The following is a 22,712-nucleotide window of genomic DNA, read 5'->3' on the forward strand; positions in this document are numbered from 1 at the left end:
CAGCCTGGGCAATACAGCAAGACTGCATCTCAAGGGGGAAAAAAAAAAAAGAGAGAGACACTGACCAAAGACTTCTAATTTGGAAGATGCCCATTAACCAAAATGAAAAATACACAAGGAGACATAATTTGGAGATAAAAAGGAAGGTGAAGAAAGAAGGACCAATTTCATATTGAAATGTAATTAGTTTAAGTTGCCTGTGGAAGATCCAAGACTCAAGCTGTGATATATGGGTATGAAGCTCAGGAGAGGGGAATGGACTAAATGCATATATTTGAGAGGCATCAACATGTCACAGAGGCTGAGGCAAAGAGAGAAGATGAGATCACCCAATGAGGTGAAACAGGGAATTATGGGCAGAGAGAGGATGCCTCTCTAGACTCCAGACTCTTATCAGTCCTCAAGCCTCTAACATGCCTCTCCTGGAAACCTGCCTACACTCAAGGCAGCACTTATGCCTTCTGCACAAGTTTCATGTCCATAAGCAAAGAAAAAAGGAATCTGATTTTCAAAAATCAGTTTTATTTCCATCTGCAAACACAAGACAATGCAAGGCAAAGTGAGCAAATGACAGCTGAGGAGATGCAAATTCAAATGAATAAGATTTTAGTGCGAGTATATGAGCACTAAGGAGGTAAAAAGTCCTGTATTAGCCAGTACAGGCTTCCAGAAACCTCCCAGTTAGAGACGGCTAGGAGCCAAGGGGACTGATAAAGAAGAAATGGAGTGGACGGGGCCATTCCATTTTAAAAAGCACAAGTGGCAGCACAGATTTCACCAATGGCAAGCCATAGGTCAGGGTAAAAGCAGATCTAGTTGACCGAACCACAGGAGCTGCCTCGGAGAGTCACAAAAAAAGACAGAGGTGTCGAAAGAATACTAGGCTGAAAAGTTCACATTTAACATCACCAAGAGGAGACAGCTGCCAGGTTTTGAGCTTCACAGTAAAACAACAGCATCCAAAGAACACTTAACAGCTGTGTGTAGGCAGTCTACCATGGAGAAATCTAGAGTCAGAGATTAGTGAAGAGGCTGCTAATATAACGTGGGCCAGAGAGGTCAAAAAGACAATTCAGCAAGTCTCTGTGAAGGAATTGATGCAGCTATAAATCTAAAATCCTAAACCTGGAGCCTCAAATGATGATGGTGCTATGGGCAGGTCCCACTTTCAAATGCTGTGCGTTCCAAGGGGCATCTGTTTGCACTTGCTGGAAACTGAAGAACGAGCAGGTAACAGACTGAGAAGTGAGGTATGTCTTCACCAGGCATTGGGAAATATGTGGTGACTGACTACTTACACTGACAATAAGAGAAGCCAGAAGAGAACAGATTTTGAGAGCAGGGACAGAGAGGAATCCAGTGGGCAGCAGAGAGTATGGCTGACAGACGCAGGATAATAGGAACTACCCTTCCTGCCCTCCATCAATACAGATACTTTATTCCCCCAAAGTTCTCAAGTTATGGTGTTTTTTTTTTTTTTTTTTTTTTTTTTTTTTTTTTTGAGACGGAGTCTCCCTCTATCGCCCAGGCTGGAGTGCAGTGGCGCGATCTCGGCTCACTGCAAGCTCCGCCTCCCGGGTTCACGCCATTCTCCTGCCTCAGCCTCCTGAGTAGCTGGGACTACTGGCGCCCGCCACCGCGCCCGGCTAATTTTTTGTATTTTTTAATAGAGACGGGGTTTCACCGTGGTCTCGATCTCCTGACCTTGTGATCCGCCTGCCTCGTCCTCCCAAAGTGCTGGGATTACAGGCGTGAGCCACCGCGCCCGGCTGGTGTTTCTTTTTACTACTTCCTGAGAAGCTGAAGCAGTGACTGCACAATGGTTATGTAACTAACCTTAAATAATAACTTCACCCGTTTCAGCCTCCAATTCCAACTTCTAGGAATGGAGTGTTTTACAATATCGCCAAGTGCAGGAGGATGGGCGTTCCTGAATCTTCAACCCAGTCCCTCCTGTAAAACTCCATAAACTGAAAACTCTGTAACAGTGGTCATGCCCATTTTTGCTTATCAATATACCCCTAGCACCTAATCTAACACTTGGCATACAGCGGGCATACAATAAATATTTACAAGTGAATTATCAAATGCTATTTACTCTGCATGAGAGTAATAATTATCCCGGTTTTCCTTCCTGCCTTCTCTCTCCCTTCCTTCTATGGCTCTTCTTATGATGGAATGCTGTGTTCCACTCTTTGGGCAATCCTATCCATTCTCACATCTAGGTGGATAAATCCCAATTATCTATTTTTCAACTCTATATCTTCTTCTTTTTTTTTTTTTTTTGAGATGGAGTTTTGCTGTTGCCCAGGCTGGAATGCAATGGGGCAGTCTCGGCTCACTGCAAACTCCACTTCATGGGTTCAAGCGATTCTCCTGCCTCAGCCTCCTGAGCAGCTGGGATTACAGGCGTGCACTAACACACGTGGCTACTTTTTGTATTTTTTTTTTTTTTTTTTTTTTTTTGAGACGGAGTCTCGCTGTCACCCAGGCTGGAGTGCAGTGGCCGGCTCTCGGCTCACTGCAAGCTCCGCCTCCCAGGTTCAGGCCATTCTCCTGTCTCAGCCTCCCGAGTAGCTGGGACTACAGGCACCTGCAACCACGCCTGGCTAATTTTTTGTATTTTTAGTAGAGATGGGGTTTCACCGTGTGAGCCAGGATGGTCTCGATCTCGTGACCTCGTGATCCGCCCGCCTTGGCCTCCCAAAGTGCTGGGATTACAGGCTTGAGCCACCGCGCCGGCTTTTTGTATTTTTAATAGAGACGGGGTTTCACCATGTTGGCCAGGCTGGTCTCGAACTCCTGATGTCAGGGGATCCGCCCGCCTCGGACTCCCAAAGTGCTGGGATTACAGGTGTGAGCCACCGCGCCCAGCCCGGCTCTATATCTTTCATTCTAGAGTTGAGGGGATTCGTCAGAAAGAAATTCTGATTATTCCTTAAAGAACTCAAGTGATCTGATAGAACACACAAGGCCAGAAATCAGGTAACCTCAAATAGTGTTGTCCAATAGAATTTTCTGCAATGATGGAAATGTTTTAAACCTGAGCTGTCCAATAAATTACACACCATGTGACAATCGAGCATCTAACATGTAGCTAGGACAACAGAGGAACTACATTTTTTACTTAATACTTAAATAACTCCATGTGGCTGGAGGCTACCATAATATCCACCACAGTCCTGGAAACTTTCCCTGCCCTGATCCATCTCAAGTCCCTCAGGCCTGAAGTTAAGCTCTTCATACTGTAACTCCACAGTGGTTACGTATTTTACCTCCCATTCCTCTTCACAGAACTAGTCCCACTTGCCCATCCCTCTCTCTCCTCTTTTCCCCAAGAAACACATACATACTGGCATACATTCTTTGTGCTCTGCTCTATCACATTTCAAAGATGATGCACTTTTTTACAAATTGACAGTCTGGCAAATCTGTGTCAAGCAAGTCTTTCGGTGCCATTTTCCCAACAGCATGTGTTCACTTCATGTCTCTGTCACATTTTAGTAATTCTCACAATATTTCAAACTTTTTCATTATTATTATATCTGTTACAATGATCTGTGATCAGTGATCTTTGATGCTACTGGAAGAAAATGCCATCTAGGACTTTCAAAGGTAGAGAGAAGTCAATGCCTGACTTCAAAGCTTCAAGGACAGGCTGTCTTGTTAGGAACTAATGCAGCTGGAGACTTTAAACTGAAGCCAGTGCTCATTTACCATTTCAGAAATCCTAAGGCCCTTAAGAATTATACTCAGTCCACTCTGCCTGTGCTCTATAAATGGAACAACAAAGCCTGGATGACAGCACATGTGTTTACAGCATGACTGACTGAATATTTTAAGATCTCTGTTAAGAACTACTGCTCATAAAAAAAAGATTCCTGGCCGGGTGCGGTGGCTCAAGCCTGTAATCCCAGCACTTTGGGAGGCCGAGACAGGCGGATCACGAGGTCAGGAGATCGAGACCATCCTGGCTAACACGGTGAAACCCCGTCTCTACTACAAAAATACAAAAAAAAAACTAGCCGGGCAAGGTGGCGGGCGCCTGTAGTCCCAGCTACTCGGGAGGCTGAGGCAGGAGAATGGCGTGAACCCGGGAGGCGGAGCTTGCAGTGAGCTGAGATCCGGCCACTGCACTCCAGCCTGGGCCACAGAGCGAGACTCCGTCTCAAAAAAAAAAAAAAAAAAAAAAAAAAAAAAAGATTCCTTTCAAAATATTACTGCTCATTGACAATGCACCCAAGATCCCTGATGGAGATATATTATACAGGGAGATAAATATTGCCTTAGTGCCTGATAAAACAACATCCATTCTGCCGCCCATGAATCAAGAAGTAATTCTGACTTTCAAGTGTTATTAATTAAGAAATACATTTCTTAAGGGCATATTAATTAAGAAACACATTCTTCTGATGGGCCTGGGCAAAGTAAATTGAAAACCTTCTGAAAAGGATTCAACCATTCTAGATGCCCTTAAGAACATCTGCAATTTATGGGAGGAGGTCAAAATATTAACATAAACAGGCATTTGGAAGAAGTTGATTCCAACCCTTACGGATGACTTTGAGGGGTTCAAGACGTCAATGGAGGAAGTCACTCCCAATGTAGCAGAAATAAAGAGAACTAAAATTGTAAGTAGAGCCTGAAGATGTGACTGAAATGCTGCAATCTCATGATAATACTTTAATGGATGAGGAGCTGCTGCTTATGGATGTGCAAAGATAACGGTTTCTTAAGATGAATTATATTCCTGGTGAAGACATAGTGAACATTACTGAAACGTCAACAAAGGGCTGGGTGTTGTGGCTCATGCCTGTAATCCCAGCACTCTGGGAGGCCGAGGCAGGCAGATCACTTGAGGTCAGGAGTTCAAGACCAGCCTCGCCAACATGATGAAACCCTGTCTCTACTAACAATACAAAAATTAGCCAGGTGTGGTGGCACGCACCTGTAATCTCACCTACTCAGGAGACTGAGGCACGAGAATCTCTTGAACCCAGGAGGCAGAGGTTGCCATGAGCCGAGATCGTGCCACTGCACTCCAGCCTGGATGACAGAAAGAGACTCTGTCTCTCCAGAAAAAAAAAAAAAAAAAAAGAGGTTGGGGGCTCACACCTGTAATTCTAGCACTTTGGGAGGCCGAGGCAGGCAGATCACAAGGTCAGGAGTTCAAGACCAGCCTGGCCAACATAGTGAAACCCCATCTCTACTAAAAACACAAAAATCAGCCAGGTGTGGTGGCAGGCACCCGTAGTCCCAGTACTCAGGAGGCTGAGGTAGGAGAATCGCTTGAACCCGGGAGGCAGAGGTTGCAGTGAGCTGAGACCATACCATTGCACTCCAGCCTGGGTGACGGAGTGAGACTCCTTCTCAAAAAAAAAAAAAAAAAAAAAGAAATGTCAACACAGGACATAAACTTAGCTGATAAAGTAGCGGCAGGGTTTAAGAGGACTGATTCCAATTTTTGAAAGAAGTTACACTGTGGGTAAAATGCTATAAAAATCCATAAACTGGGCTCAAAAAATAAATGAGACAAAAAGAAAAAAAAAGTCATCAAACAGCATCACTTACTACAGAAAAACTTTTGTGAAAATCAATCGACGCGGCAAACTTTATTGTCTTATTTTAAGAAATTGCCACAGACATCCAAACCTTCAGTAACCGTGACCCTGATCAGTCAGCGGCCACCAACATCAAGGCAAGTCCCGCCCAACATCAGCAAAAAGATCACAACTCACTGAAGGCTCCGGTGACTGATACATTTCTTAGCAAAGTATTTTTAATTAAGGTATGTACATTGTTCAGCCATAATGCTATTGCACACTTAACAGACTACAGTATAGTATAAACGTAACTTTTATATGCACTAAGAAACCAAAACATTCATGTGACTCACTTTATTGAAGTTGTCTAGAACCAAACCCATGTCTCCGAGGTATGCCTGTATGTATACCCTTCAGGTATAATATACTGAACAGCGTCTCCCAAATAAATCACTTTTTTTTTTTTTTTCTGAGACAGGGTCTCATTCTGTTGCCCAGGCTGGGTGCAGGGCATCATCACAGCTCACTGCAGCCTCAACTTCCTTGGGCTAAAGTGGTCCTCCAGCCTCAGCCTCCTGAGTAGCTGGGACTACAGACACACACCACCATGCCTTGCTAATTTATTTTATTTTTTATGGAGATGGGGTCTCACCATGTTGCCTATACTGGTCTAAAACTCCTGGCCTCAAGCGATCCTCCTGTCTTGACCTCCCAAACTGCAGGGATTACAGGTAGGAGCCACGCCCGGCCTAAGTCATTCTTAATATGGTCTCCTGGTATTTCTTTCTCCTAAAATCCAAATCCTATTTAACTTTCAAGCCTCACCTCCTCCCTAAGGCCTTCACTGAGCTGTCTTCTCTTCGCTACATCTTATTATTGAATGTGGACAAACTACCCTCACAGTTCTCTGAATGTTTAATGTGGATGTAATTCTACTTTCCAAACAAGATTATAATCTCCCTGCTAACAGACTGCATCACTGTCTACGCATTCACAAAACAATGAGGGGGGTTTCTGGAGATCACTGTCCTAGGCTAGGCCTGGCCTTTACTTCAGGATTCCCTGGTTTTCAGCATACCTTTATCAAGTGCATACTATGTGCTAGGCACTATGCTAAATGTCTTACTTACATGGTCTCATTTTAATACTCACAACTCCATTCTAAGAAGAGAAAATTAAGGATGAGAAGATAAGTAACATGTTCAAGTAACATAGCCAATATGTGCCAGAGCTACGATTTGAATTCCAAAGAATGGATTCTTAACCACTGCATAATAACTTTTGGCTTCACTCATTTGATCATTCAGTCAAAATTACTACACTCCTGTGTACCTTGTGCCATTCTAGTGCTGGGAATAAAGAGATAATATATGAGCCCAGCCTTCAAAAAACTCAGTCTTAGCCAGGCATGGCAGCACGTACCTTTAGTCCCTGCTACTTGGGAGACTGAGGTAGAAGGATTACTTGAGCCTAGGGGTTCAAGTCCAGCTTGGGCAACACACCAAGACCTCATCTATAAAACACTAAATCTTGTAGAGGAGAGAAACACAGAAACAATTATATTAATAGTAGATGTGGTAAATATGATGATTGCTCTGTACAAAGGGTGGAAGCATAATGCTGGAGTACCCAACCGAGACTGGGAAGAAGGAGGTGTCAGGAAAAAATTTCCTGGACGAGGTGGACCTAAACTTTATAAATGAGTCCCATTTATAAACTGGGTTAATTAGGTGAAAAGGAGCAACCTAATTAGGTGAGGAGGAGGAGGTGGAGAAAGGAAACAGGGAGAAGATTCCAAGCAAAGAGAACAAGGGCAAATACACAAAGAAGAAATAGCACAGTACCCATGAAGATGCCATTCAGTGAGCAGGAACCTAAAGCATGAGGCAGAGAAGAGGCTGGAGACACAGGCAGGGTTCAGATGAGGCAGAGCCCTGGCTGAGAAGCTCAAACTTGAGAACTTTCAATGGATTTTGCAAGCCAAGAGACAATGAATGTTTGCTGAATGAATTAGAGAAAAGAATGGATGAATGCATGGACAGATCTTTAAAGATTAACCGGGAATTTGATGCAGACTTGTTTCCAAAGACCATCTGGGAGTGGAGGGGAGTACTGTGGAGAACAGATATGGGGGAATAGGCCTAGAAGCAGGGAAATCAGTTAGAAGGCCATGATATTGCAGATAAAAGGACAACAGTAGAGATGGAGAAGACTGCATAGATTTGAGAGATGTTTAGCGGCTAAAACTATCAGGACTTAGTGATGAATGTGGTAAGAGTTAAGTCCAGGAAAGACGCTGAGTTCAGTTTCAGTCATCTGAATTTGAAGTGTCTGTGGGACTTGCAGGCAGAGATGTCCAGCAGGATAGTCAGAGGTGAGGGTAAAGCTCAGAGAGGTCTAAGCTGACAACTTCAATTTGGGAGCACGTAGGAAGTTGTTAAAACCAAGCCAGCTGATGGGTTCACTCAGGCAATGTGTACAGAATGAAAATAACGGTTTTTCATTGCTCATATGCCAAAGTAACAAACAACAGAAACACCCAACATTTAGGGAAGGAGGAAAATGACTACCCATAGCAGAAATGACTGGTAAGAAAGGCACATGAAGAACAGCTAGAATGTAAATTCCTTAAGAGAAAACACTTTATCTGCCTTGTTCATCTCTGTATCCCAATCAATACTTGTTGAATAAATCATCTGAGAGCACTGACATGTAAAGCAAAGAAGAAGGGAGTAAGAGGGATGACCAAGTTCCAAAAGCAGCAAAGAGATCCAGCAATAATTGGAAAATGTCTACCTGGTTTGATAATCAGTCACTGGTGACCTTGGGGTGAAATTTCAGGGGAATGATGGGTCTGAGAGCTAGATACAGAAGGAAACAAAAGGTGAGGAAATGGAGGCAGAGTTTAGAATACTCATTAAAACAGTTTAGATATAAAGGGAAAGAAAGTTATTGGATGACAGCTAAAGTTAAAATGGATCACCAAGGACTTTTTCTTTCTTCGGCAGGGGGAATTGTCAGAGATCTGAGAAACCTGGCCTTGTTTATACATGACTGGAAGACAGAAATGACAAATGAAAACAAGGTATCATAAGTGACAGCATAAAATATCAGAAGCAAATACAAAGAAATTGCTTTGATTAGAAAGACAATTCATCCTCTGAGACAAAAGGAAAAGTAAAGGGTATAAATCTTGATGACTTTAAAAAGGAAAGCAGAGGCAGAAATGTGAGGGAAAGCACGTCTCATGACCCTAATTTTCTCCATAAAATAAAAGGTAACAAAGAGTAGGTGTCTGGGAACTTAACGGACAGTCGAAGAAAAACAATATAGAACAGTGGCGAAGATCAAGGCCTCTGAAGTCGGATTGCTTGAATTCAAATATTGGTTCTACCACCTACTCGCTGTGTGACTTGGGGCAAGTTATTTAACCTCTCCAAGTCTTCATTCCCTCAAGTGTCAAGGGGTATTAACAATTGCTCTGCACCATGGGATTGTCACAAGAGCTAAAGGACAAAGTATGTAAAGCTCAGTGTCTGATAAAAAGCATTCAACACTATTATTGCTGTTGTTAATAGTGAAGGTAGGGCAAGCAGGAGCTGTGGACATATAAAAAGATCATCTGAAAGCAATAACTGTGGTGAAACCCCATCTCTACTAAAAATACAAAAAATTAGCCAGGCGTCATGGCACACGCCTGTAATCCCAGCTACTTGGGAGGCTGAGACAGGAGAATCACTTGAACCCGGGAGGCGGAGGTTGCAGTGAGCCGAGATCGTGCCGTTGAACTCCAGCCTGGGTAACAGAGTGAGACTCTGTCTCAAAAAGACAAGAGAAGACAAGACAAGACAGAAAGAAAAGCAATAACTGTATAAGAAGAACGAGCACAAATCTGTATTGTCTCGCATATGAACAATCCCAAAAAGTTCCAAACCTAGACCACAGTATTCCAAATAGAAATTTCATCCCTGCTATGTTGAGCCACTATCACTGGTATGTATGGGGAAAGGCTTTTTTTTTTTTTTTTTTGAGACGGAGTTTCGCTCTTGGCATGCCCAGGCTGAAGTGCAACAGCGCGATCTCGGCTCACTGCAACCTCCGCCTCCCGGGTTCAAGAGAGCCTCCTGTCTTGCCCTCCCGAGTAGCTGGGATTACAGGCATGCGTCATCACACCTGGCTAATTTTGTATTTTTAGTAGAGACGGGGATTCTCCATGTCGGTCAGGCTGGTCTCGAACTCCCGACCTCCGGTGATCCGCCCGCCTCGGCCTCCCAAAGTGCTGGGATTACAGGCATGAGCCACCGAGCCCGGCCAAGGATTGCTTCTTCTGGCATTCCTACAAGGCCTGTTGAGGATGCTGCTAAGGTCCCTCAAGTGCCTTTCACGAAGCATTTCTAGCGGAAACGCTGTCCTTCCCGACAAACTGGGCCGCCTCCTTGGTTGGCCAGGGCCTACTCTCTAATATTTTTTCTGCTGGTGTTGTGAGCAAGGTACGTACAGGTGTCGGAAGCACACGTGAACAAACACAAAGTGGGTCGAAGACCAACAGGAGCGCCCGCTGAAACAGCCCAAGGGAGTAGGACGGGAGGACAGAGAAAGCAGCTGCGAGAGCAGCGAATAAAAGCAGCGTCATTCAAGGCACATCACTCAAGGGTAGGAGCAGCCTCGGCCTAACGCTCACCCGCGGAACTGAGCCCAGCCAGCAGAGAAGATAGGCTGACCACCGCCTTACCTCCAGACGTCGGACCCGGACAAATTCACGTTACTCATCTGTGCCTCGCCGCTTCCGGCGCTGCGGGATGACATCAGAAGTCGACTGGAGCGCGGCCAGTGATGTCAGCAGCACCTCTCTAACGGATTGGCTGAAAGAATCTTGCCCAGTTCCCAGATCAAAAAGCGTCCGCCCCAATTGGGTTCTCCCTGGGCCGTCGTCCAAGTGAGGATCGTGGCAGTTATGCCTGTAGGAACCAGCTCTCTCACCATCGCTCTACCTGAGGGCCACTCGCCTGTCACTGCCTCACAGTCTCTGAATTGGGTGACATTTCAGACCCAGTCCCTCTGTGGACGTTTCTAGGTGGCTGTGCAGCTTCTCGATACTCCATAAGGAGATGTTCACAACCTTTAAGGCCATCTCTACTGCTGCAGACAACCTGCTGTAGCACTGCCACTTGCTTTTTAAACTATAGTCCGCTTTCTCCCTTGTGCAGGGAGGAAAGAATGGAGAACCTGCACAGAATGGGGAAACCCGCTAAGATTTTTGTAGTGCTGTCTACACTAAATGAACTGAGGGGCAATCCGGAGGAAAAAAAAGCAGGATGCAGGGATAAGATGCGTGTACTGATTTTTTACAGCAATTCCAGAACGTTCCCTAAGAATCATATTGCAATTATTCAAAGGCATTTTAGCAGAAGGAACAATCCCTATCTCGTTGGTAAAAGTATAGTTTATAATTTTTCTCAAATACAACACACTGGCAAAGATTCTTTGGTTGAATTACGTTTCTGAATTTTCTGCTAGGCCCATCTGTGCACTTCCCTGTAAAATCCAGTTTTAGCACAGACCCTGGCTAAGTCAGTTTAGCAAGAACCACCACCACCACCCCGCCTTATGTGGTTATTCTCAATATCTGATCAGGTTCCTTAGTCGCCACCATCCCCCAGGTGATGTCTGATTACGTTGGCCTGTCTCCAGCAAGAATCCTATTAGGTCTATTTAGCCAGAATCTCCTTTACTCCTGATGTTTCCTCTTAGTAATTTTCCATCCACTGACCCCTACACAGCTCCTTGGCCATAAATTCCCAATTGCCCATGCTGCTGTTCGGAGTTGAGCCCAATCTCTCTTCCACTGAAAAACCCTGTTGCAGTGAGCTCTATATACCTATCATGAAGTTCCTGAATAAAGTCCTCCTTACCATGCTTCAGCAAGTATCACTGAATTTTTTTTTCTTTAACAAAATTGAGACTTACGGAGTCACATTCTTTATCAAGGTGGAGTATTGTTTCCTTCCATGGAAAAGCAGAGACTTAACAGTATGATGGAGCTATTAGAGCTTTCAAGACAGAAGGTGGGAGGATGTTCCAAGAAACACAGAAGACAGGCTTGCTTTTGTTAGCAGAGAAGATGCAGGTTTATATTAGGGTCATATGAATAAGTGGGAAAACACAAGCAGCATCTCAGCAGCCACACAGGCCTTACAGCTGAGGAATGTTGTTCACAACTGCTTAAGATAAAAAGAGGCAACTCTGGTGACATGACCAGTTTTGTTGTTCCCTCAGAATTAAGCATCCCTCTCAGTTAAGAGTGCTTCTTTGACCTGCCTTTGTGTGTCCTGCATCCAAAAGTTGAACTGGATCATTCTAATTACATTATTCACTATATAATGTGCAAAATTGGGCAGAGTTTCCATGTCCTGCTTGTTAGGCCTAGTCCATTGTCTATAGTGTATTAGTGGCCAGAAAAGCAAGATCACGCAGCACAATGCATAGCTAAATGTATGGCAGGCAGTTAAGACTATCAGGAACTTCATATTGACATGCAACTAATCACCAGAACTTTTTCATCTTGAAAAACTGAAACTTGGCCAGGCACAGTGGTTCATGCCTGTAATTACAGCACTTTGGGAGGCCAAGGCAGGCGGATTACCTGAGGTCAGGAATTCGAGACTAGCCTGGCGTAGCGGAACTCGTCTGTAGTCCCAGCTACTCGGGAGGCTGAGGCAGGAGAATTGTTTGAACCCGGGAGGTGGAGGTTGCAGTGAGCCGAGATAACTCCACTGCACTCCAGCCTGGGCGATAGAGCAACACTCTGTCTCAAAAAAAAAGAAAAAAAAAAACTCCGTATCAATTAAATAGCTCCCTATTTTTCCTCCCCCAACACCTGGCAACCACCATTTTACTTACAGTTTTCATGAGTCTGACCACTCTAGGTACCTCATATAAGTAAAATCAGACAGTATTTGCCCTTTTGTGACTGGCTTATTTCACTTAATATAATGTTCTCAAGTTTCATTCACATTGTATCATGTGTAAAAAGTTCCTTTTTAAAGCTGAATAACACTCCATTGCATGTACACACCATACTTTATCCATTCATCCATCTGTGGATATTCCACCATTTGGCTATTGTGAATAATGCTGCTATGAACATGAGTGTATAAATATCTCTTCGAGATCCTGTTTTCACAATTTGCAATTGCAAAGACATGGAACCAACCTAAGTGCCCATCAACTGATGAGTGCATAAAGAAAATGTGGTACATATACACTATGGAATACTACTCAGCCATAAAGAAGAATGAAATAATGTCTTTTGCAGCAACTTGAATGGAACTGGAGGCCATTTTTCTAAGTGAAATAACTCAGGAATGGAAAACAAAATACCACACGTTCTCACTTATAATTGGCAGTGAAGCTTTGGGTATATAAAGGCATACAGAGTGGTATAATGGACATTGGAGATTCAGAAGCGGGGAGAATGGGAGGAAGGTGAGAGATTTTTAAAAACTACATATTAGGCTGGGCGCGGTGGCTCAAGCCTGTAATCCCAGCACTTTGGGAGGCCGAGACGGGTGGATCACGAGGTCAGGAGATCAAGACCATCCTGCCTAACACGGTGAAACCCCGTCTCTACTAAAAAATACAAAAAACTAGCCGGGCGAGGTGGCGGGCGCCTGTAGTCCCAACTACTCGGGAGGCTGAGGCAGGAGAATGGCGTGAACCCGGGAGGCAGAGCTTGCAGTGAGCTGAGATCCGGCCACTGCACTCCAGCCTGGGCGACAGAGCGAGACTCCGTCTCAAAAAATAAAAAATAAAAAAATAAAAAAACTACATATTGAGTGTAACTACTATTCGGGTGATAGGTACACTAAAATTTCAGACTTCACCATTATACAATTCATCCATGAAACCAAAAACCATTTGTACCCCTAAAGCCATTGAAATTTTTTTTTTTTTTTTTTTTTTTTTTTTGAGACGGAGTCTCGCTCTGTCGCCCAGGCTAGAGTGCAGTGGCCGGATCTCAGCTCACTGCAAGCTCCGCCTCCCGGGTTTACGCCATTCTCCTGCCTCGGCCTCCCGAGTAGCTGGGACTACAGGGCCTGCCAGCTCGCCCGGCTAGTTTTTTGTATTTTTTAGTAGAGATGGGGTTTCGCCGTGTTAGCCAGGCTGGTCTCAATCTCCTGACCTCGTGATCCGCCCATCTCGGCCTCCCAAAGTGCTGGGATTACAGGCTTGAGCCATCGCGCCCGGCCCTGTTGTAGGAGTTCTTTATGTATTCTGGATACTGACCTCTGATCAAATATAAGATTCCCATTTCATAGGGTGCTTTTCACTCTGCTTGCTGGCTGTATCCCTGGATGCACAAAACTTAATTTTGAAGTACTTCAATTTACCTATTTTTACTTTTGCTGCCTGTCTTTTGATGTTATATCCAAGAAAACATTGCCAAATCTGTCATAAAGCTTTTCCCCTGTTTTCTTCTAAGAGTTTTATAGTTTTAGGTATTATGTTTAGGTCTTTGATCCATTTTTGAGGTGTGGATTTTTTGTTTTTGTTTTTGTGAGACAGTCTTGCTCTGTCGCCCAGGCTGGAGTGCAGTGATGCAATCACAGCTTATTGCAGCCTTGACCACCCAGACTCAAACAATCCTCCCACTTCAGCCTCCCAAGTAGCTGGGACTATAGGCATGTCCCACCAAGCCTGGCTAATTTTTTTTTTTTTTTATAGAGACAGAGGTTTTGCTATGTTGCCCAGGCTGATCTTGAACTCCTGGGCTCAAGCAGTCCTCCTGCCTCAGCCTCCCAAAGTGCTGGCATTACAGGTGTGAGCCAGTGTACCTGGCCTTGAGTTAATTTTCTGTACTATGTAAGGTAAAGCTCCAACTTCAATTTTTTGCACGTGGATACCTAGATTTTAGCAATACCATTTGTTGAAAAGACTGCCCTTTCCTCACTGAATGGTATTGACATACTTATTGAATATCATTTAGTCATTTATGCAAGGATTTATTTCTGGGATTTCTATTGTATTCCATCAGTCTGTATGTCTGTCTTTATGCTAGTACTGCACTGTTTTGATTACTATAGCTTTGTAATACCTTTTGAAATCAGGAAGTATAAGAACTTTATTTATTTTTTTTTTGCTGTTTTTTTTTTTTGAGGATTGTCTTTGGCTACTCTGCCTAGGGTTTTGTTGTTTGTTTGTTTTAACTCCAATGGTTAGAAATGAGATCTCATATAAAAACCCAGATTCTGGCTGGGCTCAGTGGCTTATGCCTGTAATCCCAGCATTTGGGAAAATGAGTCAGGAGGATAGATTGAGGCAAGGAGTCCAAGATCAGCCCAGCCAACATAGCAAGACCCTGTCTCTACAAAAAACTTTTAATAGAAATTTTTTTAAAAATCAAGATTCCTGATATCTTGGGGGAAAAAAATCCATAAATCTAGCCAAGTCCAACAACAAACAGCTAGAATTGTGAATAGCTGCCATGTGCTCTCCAGTTTGCCACTGTCCCCACCCACTCACTTATATAACCTGTCTGGCCCCCCAGACAGCCCTTCTTTCTTTAAGATTTTGAGACTTCTGTTCTAAGGGAAAAGCAGTTGGAGGCAGAAGTACCTACCTGGTCTAAGGGAAAAGCAGGTGAAGCCAGAGGCTGTGGTTGCCTGGTCCAGAGACTTGCTCAGAAGGAAAAATATGAAATTCTGAGCGAGTATAGCTGGGACACCTCATTTTGTTTGGCATTTTGGGAAAGTTGTATTAGTCAGAGTTCTCCAGAAAACAGCAGGGAGGGAGAGGGTTGTGAGGGTATCAAGAAAGACCTATCTGGCCGGGTGCGGTGGCTCACACCTGTAATCCCAGCACTTTGGGAGGCCGAGGCGGGCAGAACACATGGTCAGGAGATCAAGAAGATCATCCTGGCTAACATGGCGAAACCCCATCTCTACTAAAAATACAATAAAACTAGCCGGGCGTAGTGGCGGGCGCTTGTAGTCCCAGCTACTTGGGAGGCTGAGGCAGGAGAATGACATGAACCAGGAGGCGGAGCTTGAAGTGAGCCTAGATGGTGCCACTGCACTCCAGCCTGGGCAACAAAGCAAGACTCCATCTCAAAAAAAAAAAAAAAAGAAAAAAAGAAAGGCCTATCTGAGGAAAGGACAATTAAACTGAGTCCAGAAAGACAGAAAGGAAACAAACACATCAAGACTTGATGGCCGGGCGTGGTGGCTCAAACCTGTAATCCCAGCACTTTGGGAGGCCGAGATGGGCGGATCACGAGGTCAGAAGATCGAGACCATCCTGCCTAACACGGGGAAACCCCGACTCTACTAAAAAATACAAAAAAACTAGCCGGGCAACGTGGTGGGCGCCTGTAGTCCCAGCTACTCGGCAGACTGAGGCAGGAGAATGGCGGGAACCTGGGAGGCGGAGCTTGCCGTGAGCCCAGATCGCGCCACTGCACTCGAGCCTGGGGGACAGAGCAAGACTCCGTCTCAAAAAAAAAAAAGACTTGATGGAAGCATATTCTAGGTCTGTGATCCAAACTGAGGAAAGAGCATGTACAAAGGCCCAATAGCAGGGTTTTTAGATTATTTTTTTAGGGCTGCTAGAAGTCCAGTGGAGGTGAAAATCCAATGGAGTTAGTGAAAGAAAGATAAGGAGGCCTGAGCAAGGACAATAGTAAACCATTTAAGAACTGTATGTGGATTCATCATTCAATGAAAAACCCCTAAAGAGTTAGTTAGGAAGTGACATATTTGATGTTCATTTTATGAAGGTCATTGTGGCTGCTGTGAGCAAGAATGGACTAGTGGGGATGGCAAAAGCAGAAAAGTGGAAAGCGGTTAGCAGTTTACTGATGCAGTGCAAAGGACACTGGCAGCCTGAACGAAGGGACAGAAGTTCACTGACTCAAGGGAGATTTGGGGGCAGCATCAGCTGGACAAGACAAAACATACTCTTTTCTGTAGGCAGTCCTAGGTCTGATGCCAAATCATAAAAGTTATTTAGTGGTGATAGAATGAAAATCCAGTGAAACATAAATTTAGTTGCATGTTTCGTATGTCCAAAATCTTCTTACTGCAAGAACTGCGATATTGCCTTCTCTGACCATATACAGGTCTAAAGTGGGGGATTTATGCTACTGAGAGTAATGAAAATGATGTTTTAAAAAAAAAAAAAGTAGGTAAACATGTTTTCTCACCCCTAGGGTAAAACAACTTTAATGTGTGTACCACACTGTCTCCCCAACGCTCCCCAGCAAGACTGAGCCCAGGCTGCCCAGAGGGGTACCCTGCCTATCAACCCGTCTTCTTCTGGTTTCCTTCCCATCCCTGAATCACTTCTTCACTCCCCTACTGGTAATTCTTGGGATCATCTCCAAAGTACTAGCATTCCAAATCCTTGTGACAGTGTCTGCTCTGGGGGAATCCAACCTAATGCACTCCTCCTATTTTCTAATGATATCATTTCATATAGGTAAGTTAACCTCCTACTGCTTCCCAATTTCATTATGTCATGGCACAAAGATAAAATTCTAATATTTGCAGAACACATGGGGGTAAATCTGAGGGGAGGCCTACAAGGAGCTTGGTGAAAAAACTTTCCTTATGTTTTCTTTATAATTATATATAATAATATAAATAAAAAACAAAGTATTGGGGAACATAATGTTGATTTTGGCTACATATCCAAGTAGAATATTTTTAGATTTTTTTCATGAGGAAATTGAGCATATTTCTGTAAATATAACCTTTATGACATTAAGGTTTCATGATAAAATAGCTATACAATTTCTAAGAGTTTTTTTTTTTAATTAGAGACAGAGTCTCACTATGTTACCCAGGCTGGTCTCAAACTCTTGGCCTCAAGGAGTCCTCCAGCCTCGGCCTCCCAAAGTGCTGGAATTACAGGTGTGAACCACCACACACAGCTTCTGATTAAGTTTTTTTTTTTTTTTTTTTTTTTTTTAAGATGGAGTCTCACTCTGTCACCCAGGCTGGAGTACAGTGGCACAATCTTGGCTCACTGCAACCTCCACCTCCCTGGTTCAAGCAATTCTCCTGCCTCAGCCTCCCCCGTAGCTGGGATTACAGGCATGTGCCACCATGCCCAGCTAATTTTTGTATTTTTAGTAGAGACAGGGTTTTGCCATGTTGGTAAGGCTGGTATCGAACTTCTGACCTCAGGTGACATACCCACCTCTACCTCCCAAAGTGGCGTGAGCCACCGCATAGGCCTGATTAAGATTTTTTAATGATAATCTTTTCAAATTCTTGGTAATCATACCTGTAATTGGGACACCAGTTGAGCAGTTCTGTTCTATACATTACAGTGTAAACGTGATGATGTATCCATAAACTACACCCTGTAAATTCACTTTACAATCTTCCAACTATAATTTACACTCTATTCTTTTCAACTCCCGCTTTTAGGACTGGTTAACTTCTCCCACTATGTGCTGATTTCTTGAATCTAACTCTTAACTCTTTCAAGGATCTAATTTTTAAGAGTTTAGGAGATGATTACTATAATCCCAAGCACTGACATTCATATCATTGGTGGTTTGTGTGAAAATTTTATTTCAATTCAGCAATGCTGATCTGTGTAAATCACAGATCTTATAGTGGTCTATCCTAAAACTTCTCATAAACATTAAGAAGAAAGGCACAGGAATGCCTTCTAACTTACCCTGCTTTGCCTTCCACCACCTCTTTAGTCCCAGTCTTGTACCAGCAATATTGAACTTTTTACCCTTCCCCCACCTCAATACATCAGTATATTGAGTTCCTTGATGTTCATGCTATTCTCTCTGGAATGTTATTCTTTCTTTTCTCCCTAATTCACTCTTGCCCCCTCCAATCCAATCACACTGCAACTAAAAAAACTATTTCACACACCTATAATCCCAGCACTTTAGGAGGCCGAGGCAGGAAGACTGCTTGAGACCAGAAGTTTGAGACCAGGCTGGGCAACAAAGTGAGACCCCGTCTCTATAAAAAAATAAATAAATAACTTAGCCAGGCACGGTGGTATGTGCCTGTGATCCTGGCTACTTGGGAGACTGAGGAAAGAGGACTGCTTGAGCCCAGAAGTCCAAGACTGCAGTAAGCCATGATTATGCCACTCCAGCCCTCCAGCCCAGGCAACAGGGCGATACCCTGTGTCTAAAAAAAAAAAAATAAGAAGGGAAAAAATATTTTTCAAAACACTAACAAACCTGGTCATGTCACTCCCCTGCTTAAATCTTTTACCAATGCTCAAATTAAGAATAAACTCCCTTGTTTGGTCAGTTTTACAGAAGTTCTTGTCCATCTCTCTAATCTCATCTACCACTCTCTCCTTGCCTATTTGCCCAACCACAGGGCCTTTCTTTCAATTTCTTAAACCCACTCAGTCAAGAATCTTGGGTTGAAACTTAGAAACTTCTCTGGCTACTTTAAAGACTGATGGGGCTGCCTTCTGCACCATCTCCAAACCATAAGAACCTTATAGTATCTGGGCCCTCAATCTCACAATCACAGACAGGCAACAGTAGTTCCCAGCACAGGAGGGCCTGGGCTCTTGGCACTGTCAGACCAGCTCCTCTTACTAGTCAAGTGGGAGAGACATGGCTATAGGAGCCCACACAGATACCCAAATCCCATAATCTCAGGGCCTTGGCCTCCAGTCAGATGAAACCAAAGCAACTCTAGCTCTCCATTGGCTGGTACATTCATTCATTCATTCAACTCTGAGCAACTTCTACATGTCAGGAATCACTCTAGGAGCTGGGGCTACCACGGTGAACAAAACAAAGTTCCTGCTTTTGCCGGGCGTGGTGGCTCACGCCTGTAATCCCAGCACTTTGGGAGGCTGAGGTGGGTGGATCACCTGAGGTCAGAAGTTCAAGACCAGCCTGCTCAACATGGTGAAACCCCATCTCTACTAAATATACAAAAATTAGCCGGGCGTGGTGGCAGGTGCCTGTAATCCCAGCTACTCAGGAGGCTGAGGCAGAAGAATCGCTTGAACCTGGGAGGCAGAGGTTGCAGTGAGCTGAGATCATGCCATTGTGCTCCAGCCTGGGCAACAAGAGCGAAACTTCGTTCAAAAAAAAAAAAAAAAAAAAAGTTCCTGCTTTCAAGGAGCTTACAATCTAAACAGGTGAAGCAGACCATAAGCAAAGAAAGATACAGGTCTTGTGAGGGTAAATGCTACAAAGAAAAAATTAGTGGGATACAGAAAGTGGTGAGGATGGCTGGGTGCGGTGACTAATGCCTGTAATCCCAGCATGTTGGATGGCCAAGGCAGGTGGATTGCCTGAGCTCAGGAGTTCAAGACCAGCCTAGCCAACATAGTGAAACCCCTTTTTTACTAACAAGGAGAAAAATTAGCAGAGCGTGGTGGTGCATGCCTGTAATCCCAGTTACTTGGGAGGCTGAGGCATGAAAATTGCTTGAACCTGAGAGGGAGAGGTTGCAGTGAGCTGAGATTGTGCCACTGCACTATAGCCTCGGTGACAGAATGAGACTCTGTCTCAAAAAAAAAGAAAAAAAAATGGTGAGAATGTCTTGGTAGTGTGGAAGGCCTCTCTTAAGCACACACCTGAAAGAAGAAGAAAGTCATGTGGATATCTGGGTGAAATGAGGAACCATTAAAGGATTTTAATCAGTGGCGTGCCATATTTTTTAAAAGTTTACTCTAATTATTTTATGGCACCAGGATCTTAAAGAGAGGGAATGGTTTCCAATTCTGCATTTCTTTAAACTGTATCCATTCATCAAACACTTAGAGTGCCTTCTCTGTGTCAGGCAGTGGGGTCCATGTTGAGTCAACAAGCCAGACACAGCCCCTCCCGTTAAGGAGCTTTCAGTCTAGTGAGGACAGCTGCAGCACACGCTCACCTTTCACAGCCTCAGCGCTGAGCTGTTCCACTCTCCTGAACTTGCAGTCCCCTTACTGCTAGTCTTTCCAATATTGCATTGCTGCTTTCTCCCACTTGTCTTTCTTACTGCACTTCAGACTGGACGTCCACTGGCATTTCCCTGAGCATGGTTTGGTTCCTCTTGACAACAAATTTGAATGTCTACACATTTACACCATTCAGACAACCCTGAGACACTCCTACTTTGTCATTCTTTTCACAAGCAAAGCTCCAGCTCTCTATGTCAAAATAATACAATTTCATCAACTGTCTTCACTATACTTTTAACCACAGTAAAACTTCTGCTTTCATAGAATAATATTGCTCCTAAATTATGAGGCCTATAACAAAAATTTTAACCACTCTCCAAAGGGCTTTGATTCACAAGAGACCTTACTTTCAACCTGTGTGACTTCTTGGATATTTTAGAGAGAGAGGATATAGCATATGTGATTAAAGAAAAAAAAAAACATAAAATTTTTTAGAAAATGTATATTTAGCCTTTCTCTCTGTGGTAGCCAATTACTTTAGTAGACCTAATTGATTCTCGTACCTTTCAGAATTCCTACCCTTGCGTAGTCCCCTTCCACATCGACTGGACTTGGCTAAGTGACTGGCTTTTGCCAATGGCACATTAACAAGCACAATGCAAGCAGAGCCTTAATAAATGCTTACACATTGTGGCCTATCCTCTTGGGGTGCGCTGTTCAAAGGATTCAGCTGCCATGCTGTAAGCCCAACTTAGCCACATGAAAGAGAACTGAGGTCCCAGCCAGTAACAGCCAGTATATGACTGACCCAGCTTGGAAGTCGGTCCTCCAGCCCTAGGGAAGCCACCCTAGCAGTTGCTACACAGAACAGAGATGTACTACCCAGGCTAAGCCCTGCCCCAACTGCGGAATTCTGAGCAAATAAATGATTGTTACCTTAAGTCACCAATTTTGAGGGCAGCTTGCTAAACAGCATTAGATAACCCGAACACTCCCTTTTTAAAAAAGGGTGAGGGCACTATTCCTACCATGTTCTGGAAGTCATAAGACTGTCTGAAATCTGGGTCAAGGCTCAACTTCCTAATAGAAGAGTTGCCTTATATACTTGTGTAAATGTTAGTTTAATGCCTGTGCCCCACTCATCCGTAAGCCCCATGAGAAAAGGCATTGTGTCTGTCACGGTCAACATTGTTTTACTGACCTAGAAAAGACCCTGACATATAGTAGGTACTCAATCAATATTTTAGTAAATCAATGTAATGTTGATTTACTAGGTCTACTATTTCCTCTGTTTGAATAGGATAGTGATTTCTATGACCATTATTATTATTAGGAAACATTTACATGTTTATTTACATGTAGATACTCTTCTGCACACTTCGTACATGTTAACTCATTTACTCTTCACAATAACTCTATGAGCTAGATACTATTATGATCCAATTTTACAGATAAGGAAATTGAGGCACAGAAAAAATAAGGAACTTGTTTGTGGTGGGGCCAGGATTCAGTTTCCAGAATTCGTATTGTTAGCTACTACAGTGCCTTTCCCAGTTTCCTGTCCTAGATCTGACAGTGCCATTGCTGTTGAAGAAAGAAAAAGGTAAAGTTACACAACAGAAGATGAACAGTTATCTTCATCACAACTTCTTCACAATGAAGACATCATCATGACTAGGCAGGTAGAAAGCTGCTCATGGGACCAAGATCCTGCTTCAAAATGCCTTTTCAATGTGAGTGATAACAGGGAGATGAAAGTCAGTAATGACAGGTCGGGGCAACCACCAGGAAGAAGGACTTTTACATCAGGCCTCACCCCTAGGGCTCTAACTCTGGCAGCTAAAAATAACAACTCCAACCTATGCACTCAACCCAACCCCAATCTCCCAAGAGGAGTGGAAAGAGCCCCAGTCGGTAGCTGCTAATTTAGTGCAGAGTCCCTTTTAATGCTGGTACTACTGTGGCCTGTGTCTAGGTCTTCCCAATGCTCAGCACAGAAACTGATGGCAAAGGTCTACCCTGGCACCATTACCAGCCCTGCCTCTGCTCCGAGGGACAACCTGGATGTAGGATTCTAAGCCAATAGCACTCATAAGTTTACCTGAGGATTGACCTCTCAGTGTGGTAAGTACAGGACTTTCTTGACGCACCACCACTAGCCACCATCAGCAAGTATGTACAAACACCCCTGGCCTCACTCCCATATTTGAAGAAGATGAGGGAAATTTAACACAAAAATATCTAAAGGGCACTTTATTAGAAATCATGGTAGGTGGT

General features: G+C 43.8%; 1 protein-coding gene across 5 annotated transcripts in view; it reads right to left on the reverse strand.

Moving 5' to 3' along the window:
* The window catches only part of LOC105485653 (aprataxin), a 99,734-nt gene that overhangs the window by 69,513 nt on the left and 7,509 nt on the right, over positions 1-22,712 (reverse strand). For 2 of the 5 annotated variants that reach the window (XM_011747986.2, XM_071077900.1), the window contains exon 1: positions 10,276-10,383. The exons of 1 other annotated variant lie outside the window; for it this stretch is intronic. In XM_011747986.2, coding sequence (XP_011746288.2) covers positions 10,276-10,349 — 74 coding nt within the window. In that variant the 5' untranslated portion in view covers positions 10,350-10,383. Of the gene's footprint in view, positions 1-10,224; positions 10,384-22,712 lie in introns of those variants that run through there. 2 more of the 5 variants (XM_011747987.2, XM_071077904.1) reach the window with 2 other exon arrangements.

Source organism: Macaca nemestrina, chromosome 14 (assembly GCF_043159975.1).
Source record: "Macaca nemestrina isolate mMacNem1 chromosome 14, mMacNem.hap1, whole genome shotgun sequence".
NCBI lineage: Eukaryota > Metazoa > Chordata > Mammalia > Primates > Cercopithecidae > Macaca > Macaca nemestrina.